Genomic DNA, 25,144 nt, shown 5'->3' on the forward strand with positions numbered 1-25,144 from the left:
TATAAGACTCGGTGAAATAAAGTTCTGGTATTTTTCCATCATAGACATCAGCAACCAATTATTTTAGACTGTGAACAATTAATGCATCTAGATCAGGGGTGCTCGACTCCAGTCCTTAACCCCCCCCCCCCCAACAGGTCAGGTTTTCAGGATATCCCTGCTTCAGCACAGTTGGAGGTGGCTCAGAGTTTGGTATGCTGAAGCTGGGATATCCTGAAAAGCTGACCTTTGGGGGGGGGGGGGGGGAGCTTGAGGACTGGAGTTGAGCCGCCCTGATCTAGTGTATAAAGGACAATTAGTGTGTGCAGAAGATCCGCAGTAACAGTTTAGCTTAAAAAAACCTTATTAAATTCCCACTCTTTACCATGAAAGTGTAAGTATTTATTTGCAGTACCTTGTCTGATAATGATTACTGCTTCTAAGTTGCTGCCAAAAATATACTGGGACGGCTTACTTTCTGTACGGCTCAGGGAAAATTCGTACCTGACTGTGCTAATAATATTGTCCTCGTTTGACACAACATACACACAAGCATGAAATTTCTGCCTTGCTATTTTTCGGTACAATATCTTTAAATGGTCTCCACATATACCGTCAATTGGATTGATCTGGATACTGACAATAAAAAGAAACATTTGCAGTGGTGTTAGAAGTGCTAAACAACCATCCACTACATTGATTGTGGTGAGAAGATGGCTTCGTCACGCTTAGTAGGTAAACAAATACAAAAAATGAAAGCGAAACAGCACAGGTCCTGTTTTCTGACTTCAATTCCGGAAGGGTCCGCAATGCATTGCAAAGCAACATTACGTGTCCCTGATGCCCTGTAACCCCCTGTGTCTGCTATCAACACAGGACACAAAATTGCATTCCACTGGACCATGTGCCTGTGATTAGCCAGTGGAATGACAGTTGGTGACAGTTGGAAAGGGAGCTGAGGGAGTGAGGGTGTGCAGGCCCATCCTGCACAGAGAGTCCATGTAGGACCCCTAAGAGAGAGTTGCCCCACTGGACCAGTCCATGCATCAGGGCCCAGCAGAGACCAGGACCTGACAGTGCAGAGGGAAGCAGGCAGACAGAGGCTACTACAGAGTGAGATTAGGGAGCCAAGCTGTGCAGGAATTACACCAGGTTGGAGTGGGTGAGCTAACCCACAAAGAATATAAGCTGCAGTTATATTGTCATCACAGTTTGATCTTTGTGAAGCACCAGGCCTGCAACACACACACAGTTTATGTGCTCCAACGATTGTGCTAGCACACCAGGATCTACAGGCCAGTACCCCATGATTGAGAGGCTGGACAGAGATAAAAGTTATTATATGTTTGCGCAGCATTCGCACTGTTGGTATAATTTAAATATATATATATATATATATATATATATATATATATATATATATATATATATATAAAAAACAAAAAAGTGTGGCGCCAAAAAATAAAAATATATTAGTGATGTAATAAATTAAATATGACTATAGTTAATGAATAAAAAGTTGTGTAAAGTGAATGATGTATGAAAGGGTTAATATCTCAATTAACTAATGTGACCTTAGTGCATATGGATACAACACAACCAATAAAAGTATACAAAACAGTGCATGAACGTGCTCAAAAAAGAGAAAAAGAAAGACACAAAAATCAAAAAACTCCAACCAGTCCTTCCATAATTAGTCCATGATGATAGGATGTCTGATGTTGAAAGGGGTCTTTAGGCTGCTCTCACACAGGGTAAACCAACTCCACAGATATCTACAGACAAAAAAAGAGAGAGAGCGCACGCCCCATAGCATAATACTGCATAAAATTTATTAAAACAAGGAAGGGGATGGGAAATGGGGGGGGGTAGGAATCGCACTCACAAGATGCAAATGGTTAAAAGGCAATTTGTGATTATATCACCACCATCCGGTTCTGGATACTGCAACACGTCTCCGTGGACTCCTTCAGGGCTGCCAGACACGATCACCAGGGACCAGATGTTAAAGGCTCCGTTCGCTGTCTGTATAGAGTCCAAAATTCCAGCTCACACTTCCAATGGCCGCAGATCGGATTCCCGCGCTTGGTGTAGGCTGCTGCGCGTGCGCGGCGTCGTCGTGATGACGTAATCGCGCTCTCAGTACCCTAACGCGTTTCGTCACCTGACCGGTAACTTTCTCAAAGGGCTGATGTAGAAAGTAATCAAGTCCTGCCCTTAAATAACCAGTCCGTTGCCAGGCAACCCGTGATCGGGTGATTAATACAACCTGTGGTGGTATTAAATGAAGCTAATACAAAACATATATGCTAATTATATAAAGGACTAGTTTTCTAAGGGCTGATAGGGACTAATGCACTTCAGGAATGAGCATAAAATAATTACAAATGTGCAATTACAACACAATAATATACAATAATGAACAATAATATGGGAACAGAAAGGATATCATGACATTATTTTTTAACACTAACAATAAAATTCAAATATTTTGACATCATATATATTCATCAATCATTGTACTGCAATGTATATTTCCAAACATTATTCTCAAAATATATTTGATGGTTTCCCATTAGGAAAATCCACAAGATAAATGTTTCACAAGATGTATTAAAAATTTATTTTTCACACTCTCCATAGGTGTGAATAACTATACCATACATTGCACTACATGATCAACATATAAAAGCAAGATTACATTAATTAAAACAATAAATTCAGATCTAACTGATCTACATCATAAACAGAACAAAATTACCCATATATTCCAATTCCATATCCATATATATATAGAGGAGGATTTAAGACCCATAGTCTATATAAGGCATGAATGTATATAGAGAAAAAATTGATGTATATTAAAAAGTGATATATTCCCTTTTGGGTTAATAGATTATATCTGTATATCCCTTATATATCTCTGTATACTAAAAATACAAACATATTATATTTGTTCCTTAGTATTCAATTTATTACACTTAGTGCCTCAAATACTATAGGATATAGAAATTGGATTAACTAATTTCCACAGAGACAGGGAAAGAATGACCTTTAATAGTCACAATTAAACCCCTGTAAAAATACAATAGGTTGATAGAGAGCTGAAGAGAGGGAGGACAAGGTTTGGATATTAATAATTGTGGACTAAATTTATGTATAGTGCATAGGAACTCCTACTATAAAGAATATTCTATATAAACAAATATATATAAAATTTATATTTTAGTTGGGAAAACTAAATTAAAAATTAAAAATAGAAAATATAAATATGAAAATGAAATGAAGAATGGGGAAAAATAATTTTAAACGCCTCTTCAAATATAATAGGAAGTGAATAAAAAGATAAGAATGAATAGATGGGTATTGTGAAAAAATGAGGGATGATGAAGGGATGGGAAGGAGGGCTCAGGGGAGGGAAATGTGGGAATGGGAAGGGAGGGAAGGAAAGTGAACTATTGAGGAGTGTGGAAAAAAGAGGACCGCAGGTGGGAACCATACCTAGGTTCCTATGAGGAGAGCGAGGAGAGTCCAAGAGGTCAGGAGATCAAACCAGTGTACTGGCATCCAGACACTCATTGAGTCCACCAGGGGTGAGAGTCCCCAACTGGTGGATCCAATAAGTCTCCTGTCTGCACAAGATCTTGTATCGATCGCCCCCCAGAGCACAGGGAGAGATGAACTCCAGGCCCATGATTGACATACATTTTGGGTCCTGGTAGTTCACTTTCCTTCCCTCCCTTCCCATTCCCACATTTCCCTCCCCTGAGCCCTCCTTCCCATCCCTTCATCATCCCTCATTTTTTCACAATACCCATCTATTCATTCTTATCTTTTTATTCACTTCCTATTATATTTGAAGAGGCGTTTAAAATTATTTTTCCCCATTCTTCATTTCATTTTCATATTTATATTTTCTATTTTTAATTTTTAATTTAGTTTTCCCAACTAAAATATAAATTTTATATATATTTGTTTATATAGAATATTCTTTATAGTAGGAGTTCCTATGCACTATACATAAATTTAGTCCACAATTATTAATATCCAAACCTTGTCCTCCCTCTCTTCAGCTCTCTATCAACCTATTGTATTTTTACAGGGGTTTAATTGTGACTATTAAAGGTCATTCTTTCCCTGTCTCTGTGGAAATTAGTTAATCCAATTTCTATATCCTATAGTATTTGAGGCACTAAGTGTAATAAATTGAATACTAAGGAACAACTATAATATGTTTGTATTTTTAGTATACAGAGATATATAAGGGATATACAGATATAATTTATTAACCCAAAAGGGAATATATCACTTTTTAATATACATCAATTTTTTCTCTATATACATTCATGCCTTATATAGACTATGGGTCTTAAATCCTCCTCTATGTATATATGGATATGGAATTGGAATATATGGGTAATTTTGTTCTGTTTATGATGTAGATCAGTTAGATCTGAATTTATTGTTTTAATTAATGTAATCTTGCTTTTATATGTTGATCATGTAGTGCAATGTATGGTATAGTTATTCACACCTATGGAGAGTGTGAAAAATAAATTTTGAATACATCTTGTGAAACATTTATCTTGTGGATTTTCCTAATGGGAAACCATCAAATATATTTTGAGAATAATGTTTGGAAATATACATTGCAGTACAATGATTGATGAATATATATGATGTCAAAATATTTGAATTTTATTGTTAGTGTTAAAAAATAATGTCATGATATCCTTTCTGTTCCCATATTATTGTTCATTATTGTATATTATTGTGTTGTAATTGCACATTTGTAATTATTTTATGCTCATTCCTGAAGTGCATTAGTCCCTATCAGCCCTTAGAAAACTAGTCCTTTATATAATTAGCATATATGTTTTGTATTAGCTTCATTTAATACCACCACAGGTTGTATTAATCACCCGATCACGGGTTGCCTGGCAACGGACTGGTTATTTAAGGGCAGGACTTGATTACTTTCTACATCAGCCCTTTGAGAAAGTTACCGGTCAGGTGACGAAACGCGTTAGGGTACTGAGAGCGCGATTACGTCATCACGACAACGCCGCGCACGCGCAGCAGCCTACACCAAGCGCGGGAATCCGATCTGCGGCCATTGGAAGTGTGAGCTGGAATTTTGGACTCTATACAGACAGCGAACGGAGCCTTTAACATCTGGTCCCTGGTGATCGTGTCTGGCAGCCCTGAAGGAGTCCACGGAGACGTGTTGCAGTATCCAGAACCGGATGGTGGTGATATAATCACAAATTGCCTTTTAACCATTTGCATCTTGTGAGTGCGATTCCTACCCCCCCCCATTTCCCATCCCCTTCCTTGTTTTAATAAATTTTATGCAGTATTATGCTATGGGGCGTGCGCTCTCTCTCTTTTTTTGTCTATATATATATATATATATATATATACATTGCAATGCATTGTGGACCCTTCCGGGAACTGAAGTCAGAAAACAGGACCTGTGCTGTGTCGCTTTCATTTTTTGTATTTGTTTACCTACTAAGAGAGACGAAGCCATCTTCTCACCACAATCAATGTAGCGGAAGGTTGTTTAGCACTTCTAACACAGTCTCACACAACATGTAGCACACACTATAAGAATTAAAGAGTAACCCATAGAGGCTCCCACCTCAGTGATAGGTCATATAATCTGAGGTAAAATAAAGAGGGGTTACATTAGAGGCGCTGCTGAGATTTTCACCATAAGTGGGACACAAGCGCAGGGATATCTCCCCCTTTCCTGATTGGCTGCCTGTGCTGTCACTCTGCCAATTTTTTTTTTGGCCCGCCTCTTCCTACAGCACTGCCCCTTCCCTTCTCTTCTCCAGTAATGCCGGGCTCCTTAGGCTCCGCCCCTCCCTTTAGGCTCTGTGGGCCTGCCAGTCTCTCAGCTGCACTGGCTACCTAGGCAGCTCCAGCAGCCCATCCACGGGCCCCAGGTAACCCACATGCCCCTTATACCCCCTCCCAGGCACCTTACCCACCCCAAGGGGAGAGAGGCCTTATTTTTGTGTGTTTGCAGAGGTGGGCTTATTGTGTGTGTGTGTCACTGTGTGTGTCATTGTGTGTGTGTCTGTCTCTGTCATTGTGTGTGTGTGTGTGTGTGTGTGTGTGTGTGTGTGTGTGTGTGTGTGTGTGTGTGTGTGTGTGTGTGTGTGTGTGTGTGTGTGTGTGTGTAAATGTCAATGTCACTGTGTGTGTGTGTGTGTGTGTGTGTGTGTGTAAATGTCAATGTCACTGTGTGTGTGTGTGTCTCAATGTCACTGTGTGTGTGTGTGTGTGTGTGTGTCAATGTCACTGTGTGTGTGTGTGTGTGTGTCAATGTCACTGTGTGTGTGTGTGTGTGTCAATGTCACTGTGTGTGTGTGTGTGTGTGTGTGTGTGTGTCAATGTCACTGTGTGTGTGTGTGTGTGTCACTGTCTCTGTGTGTGTATGTGTGTCACTGTCTCTGTGTGTGTGTGTGTGTCACTGTCTCTCTGTATGTGTGTGTCACTGTCTCTGTGTGTGTGTGTGTGTGTGTGTGTCACTGTCTCTCTGTGTGTGTGTGTGTGTGTCACTGTCTCTCTGTGTGTGTGTCACTGTCTCTGTGTGTGTGTGTGTGTGTGTGTGTGTGTGTCACTGTCTCTGTGTGTGTGTGTGTGTGTGTGTCACTGTCTCTGTGTGTGTGTGTGTCACTGTCTCTGTGTGTGTGTGTGTGTGTGTGTGTCACTGTCTCTCTGTGTATGTGTGTGTGTGTGTCACTGTCTCTGTGTGTGTGTCACTGTCTCTGTGTGTGTGTGTGTGTCACTGTCTCTGTGTGTGTGTGTGTGTGTGTGTGTCACTGTCTCTCTGTGTATGTGTGTGTGTGTGTCACTGTCTCTGTGTGTGTGTCACTGTCTCTGTGTGTGTGTGTGTGTCACTGTCTCTGTGTGTGTGTGTCACTGTCTCTGTGTGTGTGTGTGTGTGTCACGGTCTCTGTGTTTGTGTCTCTGTGTGTCTCACGGTCTCTGTGTGTCTCACGGTCTCTGTGTGTGTGTGTGTGTGTGTATCTCACTTTCACTGTGTGTGTGTGTCACTGTCTGTGTCACGGTCACTGTGTTTGTGTGTCGCTGTCTGTGTGTGGCAGCAGCCGCCTGAGGTGATTAAGGACCTGAGTATCACCAGGGCGGCATGGGTAAGCAGCGCTCCGGGGGGAGAGGGTATAAGAGGAGTGGGGGAGAGGGTATAAGAGGAGTGTGGGATGGGGGGATGTGCGGGGGGCAGGGGGTATAAGAGGCTTGGGGGATAGAACGAGTCTGCGGTGGGACAGACACCTCACTACCGCCTCTCCTCCTCCCCACACTGGGCAGCAGTTGTGGAGGGTACTTGCTCCGATTCCCCCTCTCCGCCCCCCCCCGTGCACTTACACGGCCCTCCTCCCCACACCGGGTAGCAGTTGCGGAGGAGGGCACCTGCTCTGATCCCCCCCCCCCTTGCGCACTTACATGGTCCTCCTTCTCCCCACACCGAGCAGCAGTTGCGGAGGGCACCTGCTCCGATCCCCCCCCCCCGATCAGATTTCCCTCCCCCTGTGTGTGTCTGAGAGAGAGTGTGTGTGTGTGTGTCTGAGAGAGTGAGAGTGTGTGCCTGAGAGAGTGTGTGTGTGCCTGAGAGAGTGTGTGTGTGTCTGAGAGAGTGTGTGTGTGTCTGAGAGAGTGTGTGTGTGTCTGAGAGAGTGTGTGAGAGTGTGTGTCAGAGAGTGTGTGAGAGTGTGTGTCAGAGAGAGTGAGAGAGTGTGTCTGAGAGAGAGTGAGAGAGTGTGTCTGAGAGAGAGTGAGAGAGTGTGTCAGAGAGAGAGCGAGAGAGTGTGTCAGAGAGAGAGAGTGTGTCAGAGAGAGAGTGTGTCAGAGAGAGAGAGTGTCAGAGAGAGAGAGTGTCAGAGAGAGAGAGTGTCAGAGAGAGAGAGTGTGTCAGAGAGAGAGAGTGTGTCAGAGAGAGAGAGTGTGTCAGAGAGAGAGAGAGTGTGTCAGAGAGAGAGAGTGTGTCAGAGAGAGAGAGTGTGTCAGAGAGAGAGAGAGTGTGTCAGAGAGAGAGAGTGTGTCAGAGAGAGAGAGAGTGTGTCAGAGAGAGAGAGAGAGTCTGTGAGTCTGAGAGTCTGAGAGAGTGGGTCTGAGAGTCTGAGAGAGAGAGTGGGTCTGAGAGAGAGAGTGGGTCTGAGAGAGAGAGTAGGTCTGAGAGAAAGAGTGGGTCTGAGAGAGAGAGTGGGTCTGAGAGAGAGAGAGTGGGTCTGAGAGTCTGAGAGAGAGAGAGTGGGTCTGAGAGTCTGAGAGAGAGAGTGGGTCTGAGAGTCTGAGAGAGAGAGAGTGGGTCTGAGAGTCTGAGAGAGAGAGTGGGTCTGAGAGTCTGAGAGAGTCTGAGAGAGAGTGGGTCTGAGAGAGAGAGTGGGTCTGAGAGAGAGAGTGGGTCTGAGAGAGAGAGTGGGTCTGAGAGAGAGAGTGGGTCTGAGAGAGAGAGTGGGTCTGAGAGAGAGAGTGGGTCTGAGAGAGAGAGAGAGTGGGTCTGAGAGAGAGAGAGAGTGGGTCTGAGAGAGAGAGAGTGGGTCTGAGAGAGAGAGAGTGGGTCTGAGAGAGAGAGAGTGGGTCTGAGAGAGAGAGAGTGGGTCTGAGAGAGAGAGAGAGAGAGTGGGTCTGAGAGAGAGAGTGGGTCTGAGAGAGAGAGAAAGTGGGTCTGAGAGAGAGAGAGAGAGAGAGAGAGTGGGTCTGAGAGTCTGAGAGAGAGAGAGTGAGTCTGAGAGAGAGAGTGGGTCTGAGAGTCTGAGAGAGAGTGAGTCTGAGAGAGAGAGAGTGGGTCTGAGAGTCTGATTTCCCTCCCCCCTGCCCGATTTGTGTGCGTGTGTGTGTGCGCACAGACACCAACCCGCAGTCAGTCATAGTCACCCACCACCCAAGAGTCAGTCAGTCACCCAAAGAGAAGCAGTTCCAGCCATCACATTAGCAGTGAGTTCATTAAATGTTTGACCAAATACAGCAGGCTAATTTTTAAGTTGATAATTTTGTATGGCCCTCGAATGATTTTATAAATATCAAAATGGCCCTTGGCAGAAAAAAGGTTCCCCACCCCTGCTCTAGACGAACTTGTGAGTGAGATGGGTGCAGTCATCCCAAAACCCTTGAACATAATTTCTGCCCCTTCCTCCAAGGCCCTATTACAAGCGGTGGGACAAGTACTAGACAAGTCATGAAACCCATCAGTGAGAATAGCCCCAACCAATGATTAAGGACATTCTCCGGGGGGAAGCCTATCCCTGTACGGGAGGATGATTTTGAAAATTGTATGGACACTGCTACCCAAATGGTGCGTGACTGGCTGTGTTCTGATGGGGAGAAGCGAAAAAGGATTACAGAGAGTCTGAGAGGCTAAGCATTACGCGTGCGATCCTCAGAGGCGACAGTAACCAATTATCTGGATGTACGGGAAAGTACTTATGGGACACGGAGAGTGTTGATGATCTGTACTATAAGTTTAGGAATTCTCTACAACAGGATGGGGAAAAGTTCTCTGAGTACTTACATAAATAGAGAAGCTACTATACGCGTGATATTAAGGGGAATAATTGAAGCTGGTCAGGCCGACAAGGAGAGACTAGAACAAGTTGATCGGGGAGCATTTTTGGACGATTTAACAGTGATACGACTACGGATTAGAGACAGGAAAGAGGATCCTCCTACGTTTGAACAGCTTATCTGGGCGGCACTTAGAACTACAACTATCCAAGCCAGGGTAGCTGTCGCCCGTGCAGGAGGCTGTGAGGAGAACGGTGCTAGCACGCAGAGCTTAGAAAACAAATTCAAGAGCTAACAGCACAAATGAACACATTGATGGCTGTGTCACCCAAAAAGAAGGCCTCAGCGGATACTTTTCCGGATACGCTCCGGATCTATGACTGGGAGCGGTTCCCTAGAAATCGGGGTATGGGTTGTTTCTAGTGTGGGGATCATGGATATCGGGCTGCTTACTGCAAGGCACCAAAGGCAAGAGAAGCCTTCAAGAAGCAGGGAAACGACAGAGGACCTGGTAAGTGAGCATGCCAGGCCCCACGTGAAGAGAAGCTCCGTGACTAACAGACCCACGAGCATCTGCGGGTACCCCAATCGGCCAATTGGGATTCTTGGCCCTTCTGCCCAAGTGATGGCATCTATTGAGCTGGTCTGCGGTCAAAAAAAGTGCCTCCCCACCATGTATGTCAAATTGAAGGGAAGGTGACCCTCCTTCAAGAAGTAAAAGGTTCCAACGTAATTATAGAAGACCCTGCCCACGGACAATTTCCTGGGGGACTATTAGTAAAGGCCAGAGTGCTGTCCATACAGAAAGGAAAAACAGATACTATAGTAGGCCAGAGGTTTTCTCCACTCAAGAATGGGATGTAGGACAAGTCCATGGAGTGGAATACCAGATTCGTCTTCATGATGCTCGCCCTTTTAGAGAAAGGTCACGGAGATTGACCCCGGCTGTTGTGGAGGCTGTGAGGAGACACCTCCAGGAACTAATGAGAGCTGGCATGATTTCTGAATCCAGAAGCCCATATGAATCAAAGTATCCGGCCGCTCCTTCTTCTCTTATCGTGCACCCCAAAACTGGAAAAACCTACCTCTCACATCCACCACCAGTTTAAGTTCTTTCAAAATTAAGGCTGTCTCACATTTTAATCTGGTCTGTAACTGTTACATACGCCTATAATATATATCATCATTAACTGTGCATGCAATGTCTTGTATATAATGTATACCCTGTTCACTTATGCAACTGTATTTGTAACCATGTATTATTTGTCATCTTAACTCTATGCCCAGGACATACTTGAAAACGACAGGTAACTCTCAATGTATTACTTCCTGATAAAATATTTTATAAATAAAATAAATTAGAGTCAGATAGCAAGAACACCAGTAATATTTTAGTGCGAGCTGACGAGCTGCAACAGTCGTCAAAGTGTTATGGGACAAGTATTTCATCCATTATGGATTGCCAGCCAGGATACACTCCGACGAAGGACAGGACGTTAAAGCCGACTTATCAAGGAATTACTGTGCATCGGTGGGATAAAAAAAAAACCAGAACCACGCCTTACCACCCACAATGAGATCCGCAACCTGAGAGATTCAATAGGACCCTATTACACATGATGGGTACCATAAATAATCAAGGAAAGGAAAGATGGAGTCAGCATGTACACCACATAGTGCATGATTATAACTGCACCAAGAATTAATCCACTGGGTATTCACCCTATTACCTAATGTTTGGATGGAAAGCCTAATTGCCCATTTACCTATGTTATGGAGTGTCGGGAGATGGCACATCCCCAACCACGTACATGCAATATGTACAGAAACTCAGAGACCAGTTACGAGAAGCGTACAAGCTAGCCACTTCTGTAGCTGACACAAATAATCATGGAAACAAAAGCCGTTACGATAAAAGAGTACACGGGCAAGAGCTACAACTGCAGGACAGAGTCCTTATCCGGAATCTGGGGATACCAGGAAAACACAAAATAGCAAATCGCTGGAAAACTGAGCTTTATGCGGTAGTAGAGAAGCTACAAGGACTCTCTGTCTATCGAGTGAGGCCTGAAAAGGGAAATGGGCCCACAAAGAATCTACATAGAAACCAACTCCTGCCAATAGGTCAGTTAGTGCGCTGCCCTGAGAGAGAAAACATAAGCCCACGATAGCCCCATAGGTCAAGGAGAAGTGATCGACTGAACAGAGGACAGGGTTCTGGTACACATCCAGTTAGCCAGGGTAGGCAAGACAGTGATGAGGAGTCCGAAAAAGAGGAGGGGTACCCCGGGAAAGGAATGTTAGGGCACTTGGCAAATATTTTGAACAGGGAAGAACTGCCTGCCCCTCAGCTGGGTCCCCAAATACAGGGTCCCCAAGCTGTAGGGTCTCAGGATTTAGAAAAAAATGTTACTCTTCAACTGGATCCCGGAGCAGAGGAATTTCCCCATAGGTCGTGATGAATACGTGATAGATGACTGTGGGTCTTCCCCTAGTGCAGAGCCTGCAATATCTGAGTCACCTGTACCGTATGAGTCCCCTAAGGTGGAAAGGGAAGTAGAAGTCATACCTCCGGCATTAGCCTCACAAGACCCCCTATGAGACTGACCTATGACTTACTAGGAGTTTCGACTGAGGTCCTCATGGTTAGTACTGTTCGATGGCTAGTACCCATGACTCTGGAAATAGGAGATGTTGGGGAATGTAGAACATTCTGGGGTAACAAGAATGCTATCTGTCAAAACTGTTTGAGTGTCAGATCTACTGTACCTATGATGTTATGTACCTAGAGAGGAGTTCATTGTTAGATTAGATAAATGTATCTGGCCAAACTGAATGGTTCCCTGCGCATTTCTAATCAACTAGGTATGTTGGAAGTATGCTACACATAATAGTGGGTTGCTAATCCCGGAGCCCAAAGAGTATGCCTGAAAGGCCCATTTGATAAGTGGCGAGGCGTTACTAACGCTATGCAAGAGACTGACATATGGGGCCTTTACTACGGGTAACAAGTTCAGTACCTCCTCAGCATAGGAGTGAGAGCTACCAGGGGATAAAGTCCACAATGCTATTGTTTGTCACGAGTTTTGTCAAGTACCATGTATGTCAGTATCTGTGGAGTATTATTGACGGCTGTCAAATAAAATACCTTTTAAGTTTTATCAAAGTTGCTGTCGCCCATCTTTTTCTGTCTGCTTATTCATGCCCAGCCTGCACCTACCCAGCCCCCTGCACAGGCCTGAGAGACAGAGACTGGGAGGCAATGTGCATACAGTAGTTAATCTGATGTAACCTCCTTTAGAGATAGGTAAGGAGGGTTACACATAAGTAATCCAAGAGGCGCTAGCATTTAAAGGAGCAATCCAAGCAATTTCCTACATGTGTGTTTTTGTAAATAAATCAGTTATGTAGTATTAGATACTTGCTACCTCTTTTTTTATTTTAAAATACAATTCTTAATGGCATTTTTTGTGAGTTTTAATATACTCAGTATCCTTTGATTTCTATAGAAGGCTTTAGCCCACCTCCCCAGCAGTGCAAGATATTTGTAACACTTTCCTGTTTGGGATCATTTATTGCCAATATTCCCAGCAGTTTGAGCTGTAAACTGTAACATTAGATAATGTTACCTTAGTAACATGAGGATACATTGTAGCTGCTGAGTTACACTGACTGAAGGATTGATTTGAAACTAGAAGGCAGCCATTTAGTGAACCCTGGGAATCAAGATTTTGCTGATCCATCAAGATATGGAAAGTTGTACAATCCACTCATTGAATCTCCATTAAGATTCTTCAAGGTGTTGCAAAACATCGATTGAAAATGTGAAATGAGACTTAAATGGCATTCCAGGGTGAACAATTTGGGTTAAGTCTTTGCTGTTGGAGACCAAACACGTTCTGTGGATAACGCAAGGATTGCTTCCCATGGCCTCTTATTCAGCACTATTCCCAATTAGAATATTTATTGTGTTGTGCAACACATAATAGCAGGGGAGTGGGAGTTTCCCATGTACAGTGGTGGGCTCCTACTGTAGCATGCATTGGCTTTCGTCTATGTCTCCAAGGCACAGCCATTGAATTGCCTATATGTCTATGTTCTTTCTTTCCAATTTTCTGTTAAAACTGGCAACTATAAGCAGCTGTTATGAGGTTATAATGGGAAGCATGTAATGCTGTTAGTGCTGGAGGCCGCCAGAATTGGCTTTCCAGAGAGAGAATAAAATATGGACGAGGGGGTGTGGCTGTGGCACTGGTGGTTGGGGAAGCAGGGAATAAGAGGGGCAGATGGCAGTGGCTGGAAGTGTAGAATGTGACAGCAGCAGCAGCGTTGGAGGAGAAAGAATATGGCCAGAATAAGGAGTGGTAGGAACATTTCCACTGACAGCAGCAGCAGTTGCAAATAAAGTTAAGACTTGGAGAAATTAAAGCTGCAGACCAAGGAATATCCTACATCTGTTTTTTCTTTTTAATAAATCAGTTCTGAACTATGAGAAAATACTTTTAAAAAATCACTCTGAATGACATTTTTCATGTATTATTATGTAACAAGCCTTTTTTGTTTGTATAGGAACCATTTACAAAGTCACATCCCCTTCCTCTTCTGAAACAGGCTTTGGCACACCACTTTTTGAGCCCTGACCTCTCTCTAGCAGTGCATGAGCTCAATTGTATCTACTGTAGTGACTGCCTGGTCACATGATCTTCCCCACAGAACTTTGTCATATTAATATGCAAATAGGTTCCACTGACTGCAGAATACTTCAGTCATTTAGTGAACCCTCGAGCTGAATCTTCGCCGATCGATCACAGGAGAACGGATCAATTGGAAACTTAGCTAATTACTTATCACTGTGTGGATTGTATTGATGCTTAAAGGGAAAATAAATACTAAAAAAACGACAGCTTGGACTGCTGCTTTAAAACACATTTGGTGATTTAGAGGCCTGCAAAACATTGCTTTGTGGTAGATGATCACGTGGCAAGAAAAGACGCAAGGCAGTACCAGTCCCAGAAGCTGCGTTAAGGCAGCCCCATATACTCGTTAGCTCAACTCAATTGCCAAATAAGTGGTAACACTTTGTATTTGGCTGAATACCTCCTGAACAATTTAGAATCTCACTGAATTGTTAGACCCGCACCTATCCTTTAGTAACTGAACAGCCAATACATTGAAATGCTAAATGTGGCATTCCCTCTTAAAGCAGCAGTCCAAGCTGTCGGTTTTTTATAATTCTATTTTTTTCCCTTTAATGTGTGCATCACTAAAGTCCACACAATGATAAGTAATCCGCTAAGTTGCCGATCGATCCATTTTTCTGTGATTGATCGGCGAAGATTCGGCTCAGGGGTTCACTAAATGGCTGTCAGTGCAGCAGAAGAGAACAAAGATGCAAAGTTCTGTGGGGAAGATCATGTGACCAGGCAGTCACTAGATACAATTGGTGCACTGCTAGAGAGAGGGCAGGGTTCAAAAAGGGGTGTGCCAGAGCCTGTTTCAGAAGAGGAAGGAGATGTGACTTTGTAAATTGTTGCTAGAGAAACATAAAATGTGTGTTACATTATAATACATTAAAAATGTCATTTAGAGTTGTTAAAAAAAATGCTACAAGTATTTCTCATAGTACAGAACTAATTTAAAAGCAGCCGTCAGCGATGGTTGACAGGTTTTCTTTCTTTGTATTTCTGTTCTTAACAAATCTGTTTTTATTTTGGAAATGTGATGCTTCATTCCGGAGATAGGTGTTTGAAATATTAAGGGGCTTATCCTAGCAGCTCCAAAGTGGTCATTGCCAAACCGCACGGGTTTGGCATTTTCATAAGAAGCGGAATGAAATGTGAAAAAAAAAACGGTATTCTCTATTGCAAATCACTTCTAAACCGCTTCTATAAAAAGTGACAAACCGCCCGGTGTAACAGTGAAACCGCCCGGTGTAACAGTGAAACCGCCCGGTGTAACAGTGAAACCGCCCGGTGTAACAGTGAAACCGACCGGTGTAACAGTGAAACCGCCCGGTGTAACAGTGAAACCGCCTGGATTGCACTTGCTTTAGAAGCGGAATGACCTGAGTTGGTGCTAACTCCGTCCCCAGTCTGACTTATGGGTTTTGTTCTGTCAGCCAAACCCAGATTTCAGGCTGTGGATATAACCACACTCCTGACGAAGCTGACGGTATCACGTGGCGAAACGCGTTGAGTGGGAGTCCTTTCACTATACGGAGCATTCTTAGAGAGGAGCCGCAGGCCGCGAGGTTGCTACCTGAGAAAAACCGGGTCAGACGCCCAGACCTGCGGAGACGCAATGGAGTAAAGGCTGGAGACAGAGATCTTATAGTGGCTGCAGGACGCTTTTTCCTCTATATTGGGGCTACATCTTCTTGAGTACTGGAGTTGCTTCTCCCTCAATTCGTGCTGAGCTGACACTCACCTTGGATAGACTGCCTAAAGCCTTGATTACACACTGCTGTTGATATTCTTACAGTTTGTAAGTAGGCCTTTCATAAGAGCCAAGATTGGAGCTGACATTTGTTTCACTTTGTATTTCTCCCACACTTAGATTTTCTGTGCTTTTGTGTGTTTTTCCCTCTATGCTCCCCCTGGAATCTGTGAATCTACTACAACTCGCAGTACCAGTCTCGCCACCCTAGAGGTGGTGTTAAAAAAAAAATGTGAGTTTTGCAAACAAAGCTTCGAAAATAGCAGTTGTGGACAAAAAAAGGAGAGTTTGAGGCCTTTTTGACAAAACCGATCAGATTGGCAAGAGCCGGAGTTAACTTGCTTCTAAAAAAAGCCGTTTAGACGCAGTTTGGACATGCGAGAAGCGCTTACATAATATCAAAGCATGCCAATCTGCTTCTAAAGTGCACTTTACAAGCGGTTTGTCACACTTCGGAGCTACTAGAATAGGCCTTGATGTGTCTGGGAGGTAAAAATGAAGCTTTCTCCAGAGCCCAGTGCAGTCTAAAAATGACCATGCTAACCTGAGAAGCTAGAAATTTAAAAAAGATACCATGATTTTCTTTAACTAGAAAAACATTAAAGGACAAACTCATGGGGGTGAGATACTAACATTATACGAGTTAAACACATATAGGCTTCTGGGGGGGACAGGACTGCTGCTTTCACATTTACAGTAGGAGTAGATTTATTTAGCAGTCTTCTGCTGTGAAGCACCTTCCAGTGATAGAACACACCTCACAGCCCATTCAAGCCAATAGTTATTTATAAACTGAATTCATTCCTATGTGTCATTAAAACCACTGGCCCAGGGGTCCTCAACTCCAGTCCTCAAGACGCCCCACCATGCCAGTTTTTACAGATATCCCTGCTTCAGCACAAGTGGCTCAATCAAAGACTGAGCCTCGGGTTGAGCCATGCTGAAGCAGGGACTGATTGAGCCACTTGTGGTGAAGCAGGGACTGATTGCGCCACCTGTGCTGAAGCAGGGATATCCTGAAAACCCGACCTGTTGGTAGCTCTTGAGGACCGGAGTTGGCTATCCCTGCACGTTTTTTTTTTAAAGTCACAAAGTATACAATTTTTCCAAGACCGGCCCCAAACACCCCTCTGCTATAAATGATCGGCACAGCTTGAAGACCGGCTCACTTCAGGAAAGAAGGGAGGATCCCTGATTTCTAAGAATTTAGAGAGGGTGGTTATTATTCAACTTTTCTGTTTTTGTTTTCATGAAACCCCAGAAACGTGTTCTTAATTTATACTCTCCTGTTTGTGTTGGGGGGGGGGGGGGGGGGGGGAGGGGAGGGGAGATGCAACTCAGCACATGACTATTGCAAAATGCTGGAACAACAAGGACGCGGAGTTTTAACTACAGTATGTCAACAGCATTCTCCAAATAAAAGAAAACAAGCACACTCAAGTTGAAACATGAAGAGTGCATTAGGTGTGCACCAAAGTAGCCAAACTGGAATGTATAATGTGTCCCATATATGCAAATGAGGGAAGGGGGAATGACACTCATCAGCCTAGTAGAATCTATTAGAGAAGGGGAGAACAAAATTTTCCAGCTGCTGCCCTCCCCCCCCCCACCGTCTTGCCTGCGTCGGTGCTTGCGCCCCCCTCCCTCTCCCCCTTCCCCACCTTGCAGCTGCATCAAATGATGATGCGGGGTCATGTGATGTCACATAACATCACTTGACCCGCAGTGTCATTTGACGGGTGTGACTTCACATGACCCTGTGGTGTCATTTGACGCTGTATTGCCATGGTGACAATCATAGTAGGTTTAGTGTTGCAGAGGCCTCACGTGATCCCCTGGCATTTAATTTAAATGCCTTGGGGAAGAGCGCAGGACCTCTGCAACCGCCCCCGCCCCCAGCTTGCGCACCCCTGTATTAGAGTGTAGTAACATGGTGCAATAGGGATATGGATAATAGTACACAGAAAAGAAACAGAATCCCTGCAGAATGCACTCCGTGAGACTGTGCGTGATTGATGAAAATTTAAAACCCTTTATTGGAATCTAACAACATACTGTAATTTACTTTTTTATTTGTTCCAGTAAAGGGTTTAACATTTTCATCAATCACACACAGTCTCACCGAGTGCATTCTGCGGGGATTCTGTGTCTTTTCTGTGTACATGTGTCCCACATACATACAAACTGGAAGTAGCTGACAGTCCCATATAAAACAATATTGTTTGGGAGGTGGTTAGGAAATACATGTTTTATGGTCGTGAATGCCTATGGAAAACAAAACAAGGAGCCACATGCTGGAATATTCCAGCTTGTAAAAGATGCCCGGAGCTCTGCCAGGAAATATTAACTCTTTAATGCTGTGCAGTCTCTTCAGCCTATAGATAAATCAAAGGTGTACAATCTCAGATAACAGGTACTGGAGCTTGATCTGTGCTAATTGCGTATTAAAAAGGCAATCCAAGCCGCTTAAAAAAATACATAAAATAAAGCTTTTTTTTGTTTGTTTTAATGTACAGATGCAGTCACCAGTATGCGAGGACTTGCCTGGGATAATACTGATTCTGCAGCCAGACTAATCCGATGGGCCATTAGTCTGGCTGCAGAAATCTCACAGAAATGCTGCAGCATTACTGTGTGATCGCCCCAGTATTTTCCCAGGCAAGTCCTCGGATACTGGTGGCTGCATCTGTATGCAACATTTGATTACCTTTATTGAAAGCTAATTACCTAAGCTGCCGATTGATTGGTTTTCCCATGAGTGATCAGCCAAATGCTGTTTCCAAGGGATCACTAAATGGCCACCTTTCAGTCAGTGTAACTCAGCAGCTACAATGTATTCTTAAATTACTAAGGTAACTATCTATTGTTGCAGTTTTACAACTCAAACTGCTGGGAATATTGGCAACAAATGATCCCAAACAGGAAAGTGTTACGAAGATCTTGCACTGCTGGGGAGGTGGCTAAATCCTGCTGTAGAAATCAGATCATATTTCAATATATTAAAACTCATTAAAAATGGCATTAACATTTGAATGTTAAAATACAAAAAGGTAGTCAGTATTATCTAATACTACAGAACTGATTTTTTTTGTTTCAAACACACGTCGGGTATTGCTTGGATTGCTCCTTTAAGTCAATGGTAGTTAACGGTTATCAGTTTCCTGAATCCCCCAAAGAATCCTCTATTCCTTAGCAAGCGTTCCCCAGTAATCTCCATGCAGTCTCATTATTTTTGTACACACTGCTTTTACTTTTCTATTTCCACTGATAGATCAACAACAGTCATTTCTGATTTTCTTTTGTAATCTGCTTGATAAATCTGTCTGATCGTTGCACTTGTGAATGTGCTGCATTGCTTACTCGGTTTGATAGCTAGTCCAAACAATAGTAATATATATTTGCTGCATTTACTAAGCAGTGCTACACTATATGACTCTTTAGAGGGGCCCTGGGATGCCAGCAGTTTTGAGCTCCTGAGAACGTATATACTGTAGATGGACAGCACCAACAAGTTAAATCTGTTAGAAAAAACGTTTTTAAGGCAGTAATCGGTTTTTGTCTCCCGGAGCAGAAATCCCGTGACCTTTTTTATGTTATTGCCAGAGAGCAAATCAATAACAAAATGATCACTGTCTTGTGCAATGCTCTTGTTGCTGGTTGGCTACTACTGAACTAACCTCCTTGTTCTGCGAGCTCAGAGAAAGGTACCTCAGCTGCAGGACCAAGTGTCTCCCTCAAGACCGAGGTGGTTCTGCTCTAGGAGGCAACTGGATTTAGATACTGTAACTTATATGACTTCTGGGGAGATTGTGCTACTTTAAATGGTATAGATCAGGGGTGGCCAACTCGGTGCTCAAGAGCCACCAGCAAGTCAAGTATTCAGGACTATTTTCTTTGCGTTTCCACTGGTTTAAACCTTCAATGTAACCATCGCTGTTTACACAGCACCATCGCTACAAGCAGATATAAAGTCAATATCCTAGCAGTTAAAGTCTTAGTATAAACAGGGGGGGAGGGGGGGGTGGACACTTCCTGCTTTAAAGATAAGATTCTGAGAGAATAAATCTTGATCAACTTTCTGTACTTTCAGAATAAATAGAAGAGGGACGGTTCTTTCTTTAATTATTTTGACCAGCATAAAGAAGAAGTGTCATCTCAGACACGGAAGGTATGTCAGGAGAAATGATATCGTTCTTGGCTTCACTCTTGTTTAGACTGGTAGGTTCTATACCTCCATACCAAGTATAAAAATGAACGTGTTGTTGGTTTTACTGGGAGAATTACATGGGTGCGGCCAACAAGCTTTCCAGTAACAAGGCCCACTAAACATTGTGGAATGTGCTTTGTGTATAATTTTGATGAAGTGGCTGATGAAACATACAATTAGTTAAGTGTGAATGTCTTCAAATGTGCTTTTCGCAATTCTCTAAAAGCAGCAATCCGTGCTGCCTACTCTTTCATTTGGAAAAAAGGCTGCAAAGTCCTCCCTGAGGAAGGTGTAAGCTTTGTATTGGGGGCGCCAGCGGCCATACTTGAGATGGGTCTCTGGAGCTAGAAGAATTGTGGTTGAGCTTCGCGGATTTTTTAATGCCAAATAAATAAAGGAATCATAGCCACCACATCAAAACACCCAGATACTTGTATTCACTGTAATGTGCAAACTCTCGGTGTATATGTGCAATCAGTCTGCACCTGATGCAGAAGTTAGTGACCTGAAACAGTATATAGTGTAGTGTAGATCCGCCCTTTTTGGGGGATATCAGTGTTTCTAAATGTGTATTTTAAATAGTTAAGTTGCTGACTGAAAATGATGTCTTTTGCCATTAGATATTCAGCCATCATAACACCAAAACAGATAAGGTTATTTGATATAGCCCCAGAAACCTGAGGCATGACATCAGCAACATTCAGAAGTTCCTAAATGGTGCAATTTTGCCCCAAATCAGCTTTACGCCAATCTAAACTCAAGATCTATTGCTTTACAAACCACTTAAGTTATAAGAATCTGCACTGCATCAAGAACTTGGTGCCTGCTATTTCATCTCCCAGAATCCTCTGCTCAGCTCATCCTTACTGTATATTGGCTTCCTCTCCCAAGTGAGCACAGTGACATGTTCAAACTGAAACACAGGCTTCCTCTGCCATATTGTTATATCCCAAGCAGCAAGGGACTGTCTCCCATTTAGAACATGCCAGGAAAGATTTTATGAGATGCTATCAGGAATATGGAGGGATGTCCATTCAAAGGGTGAGAAAAACATTTGTTTTTGTAACGTAGAAGAGATTGTCCCTTTAACCTACGTACCAATATAAGGCTGTCTGAGCAAATTCTCATTGATTCTATTAAAGCAGCAAAACATGAAAAATCATATATATTTTTTAAATAAATCAGTTCTGTAGCATTAGATAATACTGATGCCTTTTTTAATGATTTTTTTAAATGTACTGCTCATGCTACAGCAACCATTTAGAAAGTCATATCCACTTCCTCTTTTGAAACAGGCTCTTACAAATTCTTTTTTCAGCTCTGCCCTTTGGCAACAAAGTATCACAAACAGATCTGTTACTGTGTTCCAAACAGTAGACTGTCTATTGCTGTGAAAGCTGTAACAATAATGTGTTACACATAGTAATGTAATGTTACATATCAGCTGCAGCATTTAACTGACTGCAGCACAGAGTTAGAAGATGGCCATGTAGTTAGGCACACAATCAATATTTTTACAGATGTAAAACAGGAGCACCAAACAATTGCCAACTTAGGTAAGAATGTAAAATTATACATTGTCACATGCTTTACATATATAAAAAGAATGGCTAATGTAGTATTGCTGTTTTAAAGAAACCCTGTAAGGGAGAAGGAGCGACTCAGTGAGTAAAGACACTGACTGGCACGGAATTTGAAGCAAGGGAACCTGGTTCAATTCCCAGTGTCAGCTCCTTGTGACCTTGAGCAAGTCACTTTATCTCCCTGTGCCTCAGGCACCAAAACATTGGTTGTAACTTCAACGTAAGCAGGGACTGTGTCTGCAAAAGTCTCTGTAAAGCGCTACGTAAAACTAGCAGCGCTATACAAGAACAAACAATTATTATTATTAAGGCTGAGGTAAGTTATGAAGGCCAATACAATAAGTGCGACAGACAAAATTACACAATAGCAAATGAAATCCCTGCCCCGGAGAGCTTACAATCTAAGGATTGCTGCTTTAATGGAGATTTGGGTGGTCTGATTCTTAGGGTGTTGCAGGCACCTTAAGTATTGAAGAGGTTAACCCTTTTGATGGAGGAATTATCATGCCAGCCAGTCCTCTGCGGGTAACATTGTTAAAGGAAAACCTTCATGAATAACACTTTGCTTAAAAATAAAAGTTTAAGCAAGCCTCATTTTTAGTATGAATATCACAATGTCTCCTGCACTTACTCCCTCACCTGCTGTGTCTGTAACCTCCCCAACATAGCACTTAGATTGTAAGCTCTCCGGGCAGGGATTTCCTTTCCTATTGTCTGACTTTGCTGCGCTTATTGTATTATAATTCCCTGCACTGTGTTGTCTTTGTAAGGCGCTGAGTACACTGTGGGCACTATATAAAGGAAGATATACACATACATACATACATTTGTATAGCACCATACATACACACAGCACTTTACAGCAGTAATCCATGGCACATAATAATAGGACTGAAAAATGGGAATAAGCGCTTCAGTCAAAAAAGTAAACATTAGGAAAGGAAATCCCTGCCCCAGAGAGCTTACAATCTAAGTGGTAAATCGGGATAACTTACAGAGACAGTCATAGTATGAATAAAGGTGCGATGGAAGAGTTCTGCAGTTAAAGTATCCCATGTTTCACGCTACTCCCAGTAACTTCAAATCAGGAGTCCAGGTGGGTATCAGCAATCCAAGTAAGGATTGTACAACATTTACAGTTACCAGCAGGAGAAATGAAATGTGAATTAGACAGTATTAAGTCCACACTAACAGCTCCATGCAAACTACTGAGGCGCAAGATAACTGTACAAATAATAGAACATTCATTTAATGAGGTTTATCAATACGTTCTCATGCTAGTGATCTTTTCAGCGGTTTGTCCATATACAGTACAAAGCATTCCTAATAATTTCCAACTGCTTTCTCCCTAACATTTTAGCTTGGAAGCCAGACAGATGAAACTTTTGCTGACACTCGGATTTAAAGCTCCACCCACTGCTTCTACCCAAACCACAAAACAGAAAATCTGAATGCAAAAATAAACTCAGACAGACGGCCTCAATTGTGGGCGTTCTGGAAACAGCTGTAAAATATGTAACTTCAACAGCAAAACTGCAGAGCGTTGCCTAACACAGACGTGCTCAACTCGAATCGACAAGCCCCTCCCCCCCGGTCAGGTTTTCAGGATATCCCTGCTTCAGCACAGGTGGCTCAATTGAGCCACCTGTGCTGAAGCAGGGATATTCTAAAAACCTGACATGTTGGTGGGACTGGAGTTGAGCACCTCTGGTAAAAGCACAAAGCAGTAACAACACTGTACGTAACATAAAACAAACAAAGCAAATGTAAATACACATGCTTTCTCTAACTAAAGGCAGTGCCTACACATAGCATTGCTGTATTTGCTTTATGAAAGTATGTAGGGAAGCGCACAATAGCTTACAACTTCTGTGAACCTGACTCTGGTCTTAGATTCAATTACTTTTAGACGGCATCAACAGAAAAACATGCTTTGTTCCTGCCATGTAATGCCTGCATGTCTGTTCCAGGGCCCTGTGCAAGCGACGGAAGCCAAGCATCTATACATTTATATGAGAAAAACCTGCACTTAACCACATTTCCTTGTCCTGTAGCAATCGCATTCAGCACACGTAGATGGAATATTTTCCACCGCGTATTTGTACAGTAAAAAGAAACTCAGACGATGTCCTGCCGTTTGTACTGTTACTCGTGCAAGGAATGAGTAACAATAACCGCCACAAGTGCCTGCGAGACGCAAAGTAACATTTTCGAAATGTTGCTGCAATTTAAACATGTACCTTTGTTGTCTCAGCTGAAGACCTACACAGACATATAGGCCTCGTCTGTTAAACAGATGCAATTTTATTAATGCATGTGTAATACATGAGAGACATTCTTATAGCACACAGCATTTTTTTTTTGGCATTGAGCCCAAGCCAACTGGGAAAACTTTATACCTCCTCAGCCAAGTTCAGTACCAGAGGCAGCTTTATATATGGGAGGGGAGCAGACAACAGTACCAGAACGTGAGCTCGGTGAGAAACAGAGAGGGAGAAAGTGCTTACCGCTTTCGTTTTTTTCTATGACATCCACCACCTCTCCGGCTTGTAGGCTTATCTCGGAGTTCTCTTGTTTCTCGTAGTTGGACACCACAACGTATTGCTCCAGGATCATCGGATCAGAGTTGCCGTCAGCACCTGGGGAAGGGAAAAAGCAAGCCGTGAGCCAGCTCCCAGCCATCGCTCCTCGAGGACGACCGGCGTCCATCCGACTCATGATAGGCCAACTTGTCCGCGGATCTCAGCCAATCAGAACGCAATCTGGGGTCGCGGCATATTTCCAAAAAGCTGGCCATAAAGATATATCCCCTACTGACCCTCGCAAAGGAACAACAAGGGACATTTGAAGGGTGGGGGAAAAAATAAGAAAGAAAGCATGAGACATCAACCAAAGAGCCTCATGTTTTAGCTGGTTCCCTCATGGTTTCCAAATCTTGATGGCAGACAGGGAGAAAAATCTTTTTTGCGGAAAAATAAAAAGGTGTAAATTTGTGACTAAATCCCCACGTAAACTAATAGAGAAAGTAAGCAGCTCTGCGCGGAGAAGCAAAGCTCTTTCTGCTCTCTTTACGACTCCAGCTGGAAGTCAAGAGGGGACTGTGGACGCCAATCATATTCGTCTGCACTGCAGTTCTTAAATAGAAACACATGAGTAAAGTTGAGTAAGGAGGGAGGGAGGGAAGGAGGGAAGGAGGTAGGAGGAGGGGTGGAGGAGAGAAAGAAAGGAAGGCGTGCTGGATACTGTTTACATCCAGCAGAAGACAAAAGTCGCTGTGCCAGATACTTTCTAGTAGGGAATCGCAGAGGTTCCCCTAAAAACAACTTCTACTGTATTAACCCTTTCGTAACAGGATGGCCCGAAACACATGGCAATGCAGTTAACTTCCAGTTCAAATCAAAGC

At 43.0% G+C, this 25,144-nt stretch overlaps 1 protein-coding gene and 1 long non-coding RNA gene across 9 annotated transcripts in view; one reads left to right on the plus strand and one right to left on the minus strand.

Annotated features, from left to right (window-relative positions):
• SH3PXD2A (SH3 and PX domains 2A) overlaps positions 1-25,144 on the minus strand; it is a 279,344-nt gene that overhangs the window by 49,413 nt on the left and 204,787 nt on the right. For 5 of the 6 annotated variants that reach the window (XM_075612532.1, XM_075612531.1, XM_075612530.1 and 2 more), the window contains one exon: positions 24,249-24,380. The exons of the other annotated variant lie outside the window; for it this stretch is intronic. In XM_075612532.1, coding sequence (XP_075468647.1) covers positions 24,249-24,380 — 132 coding nt within the window. The remainder of the gene's footprint in view (positions 1-24,248; positions 24,381-25,144) is intronic. 6 annotated transcript variants of the gene reach the window in all.
• LOC142501932 (uncharacterized) lies at positions 934-24,593 on the plus strand. Of its 3 annotated transcripts, none has more exons than XR_012803601.1 (4): positions 934-1,141; positions 20,042-20,169; positions 20,779-21,199; positions 23,102-24,593. It is a non-coding gene; the product is annotated as an uncharacterized LOC142501932 (long non-coding RNA). The 3 variants fall into 3 exon arrangements; XR_012803602.1 differs by having other exon boundaries at positions 20,042-20,119; XR_012803603.1 differs by lacking the exon at positions 20,779-21,199.

Source organism: Ascaphus truei, chromosome 8 (genome assembly GCF_040206685.1).
Source record: "Ascaphus truei isolate aAscTru1 chromosome 8, aAscTru1.hap1, whole genome shotgun sequence".
Lineage (NCBI taxonomy): Eukaryota > Metazoa > Chordata > Amphibia > Anura > Ascaphidae > Ascaphus > Ascaphus truei.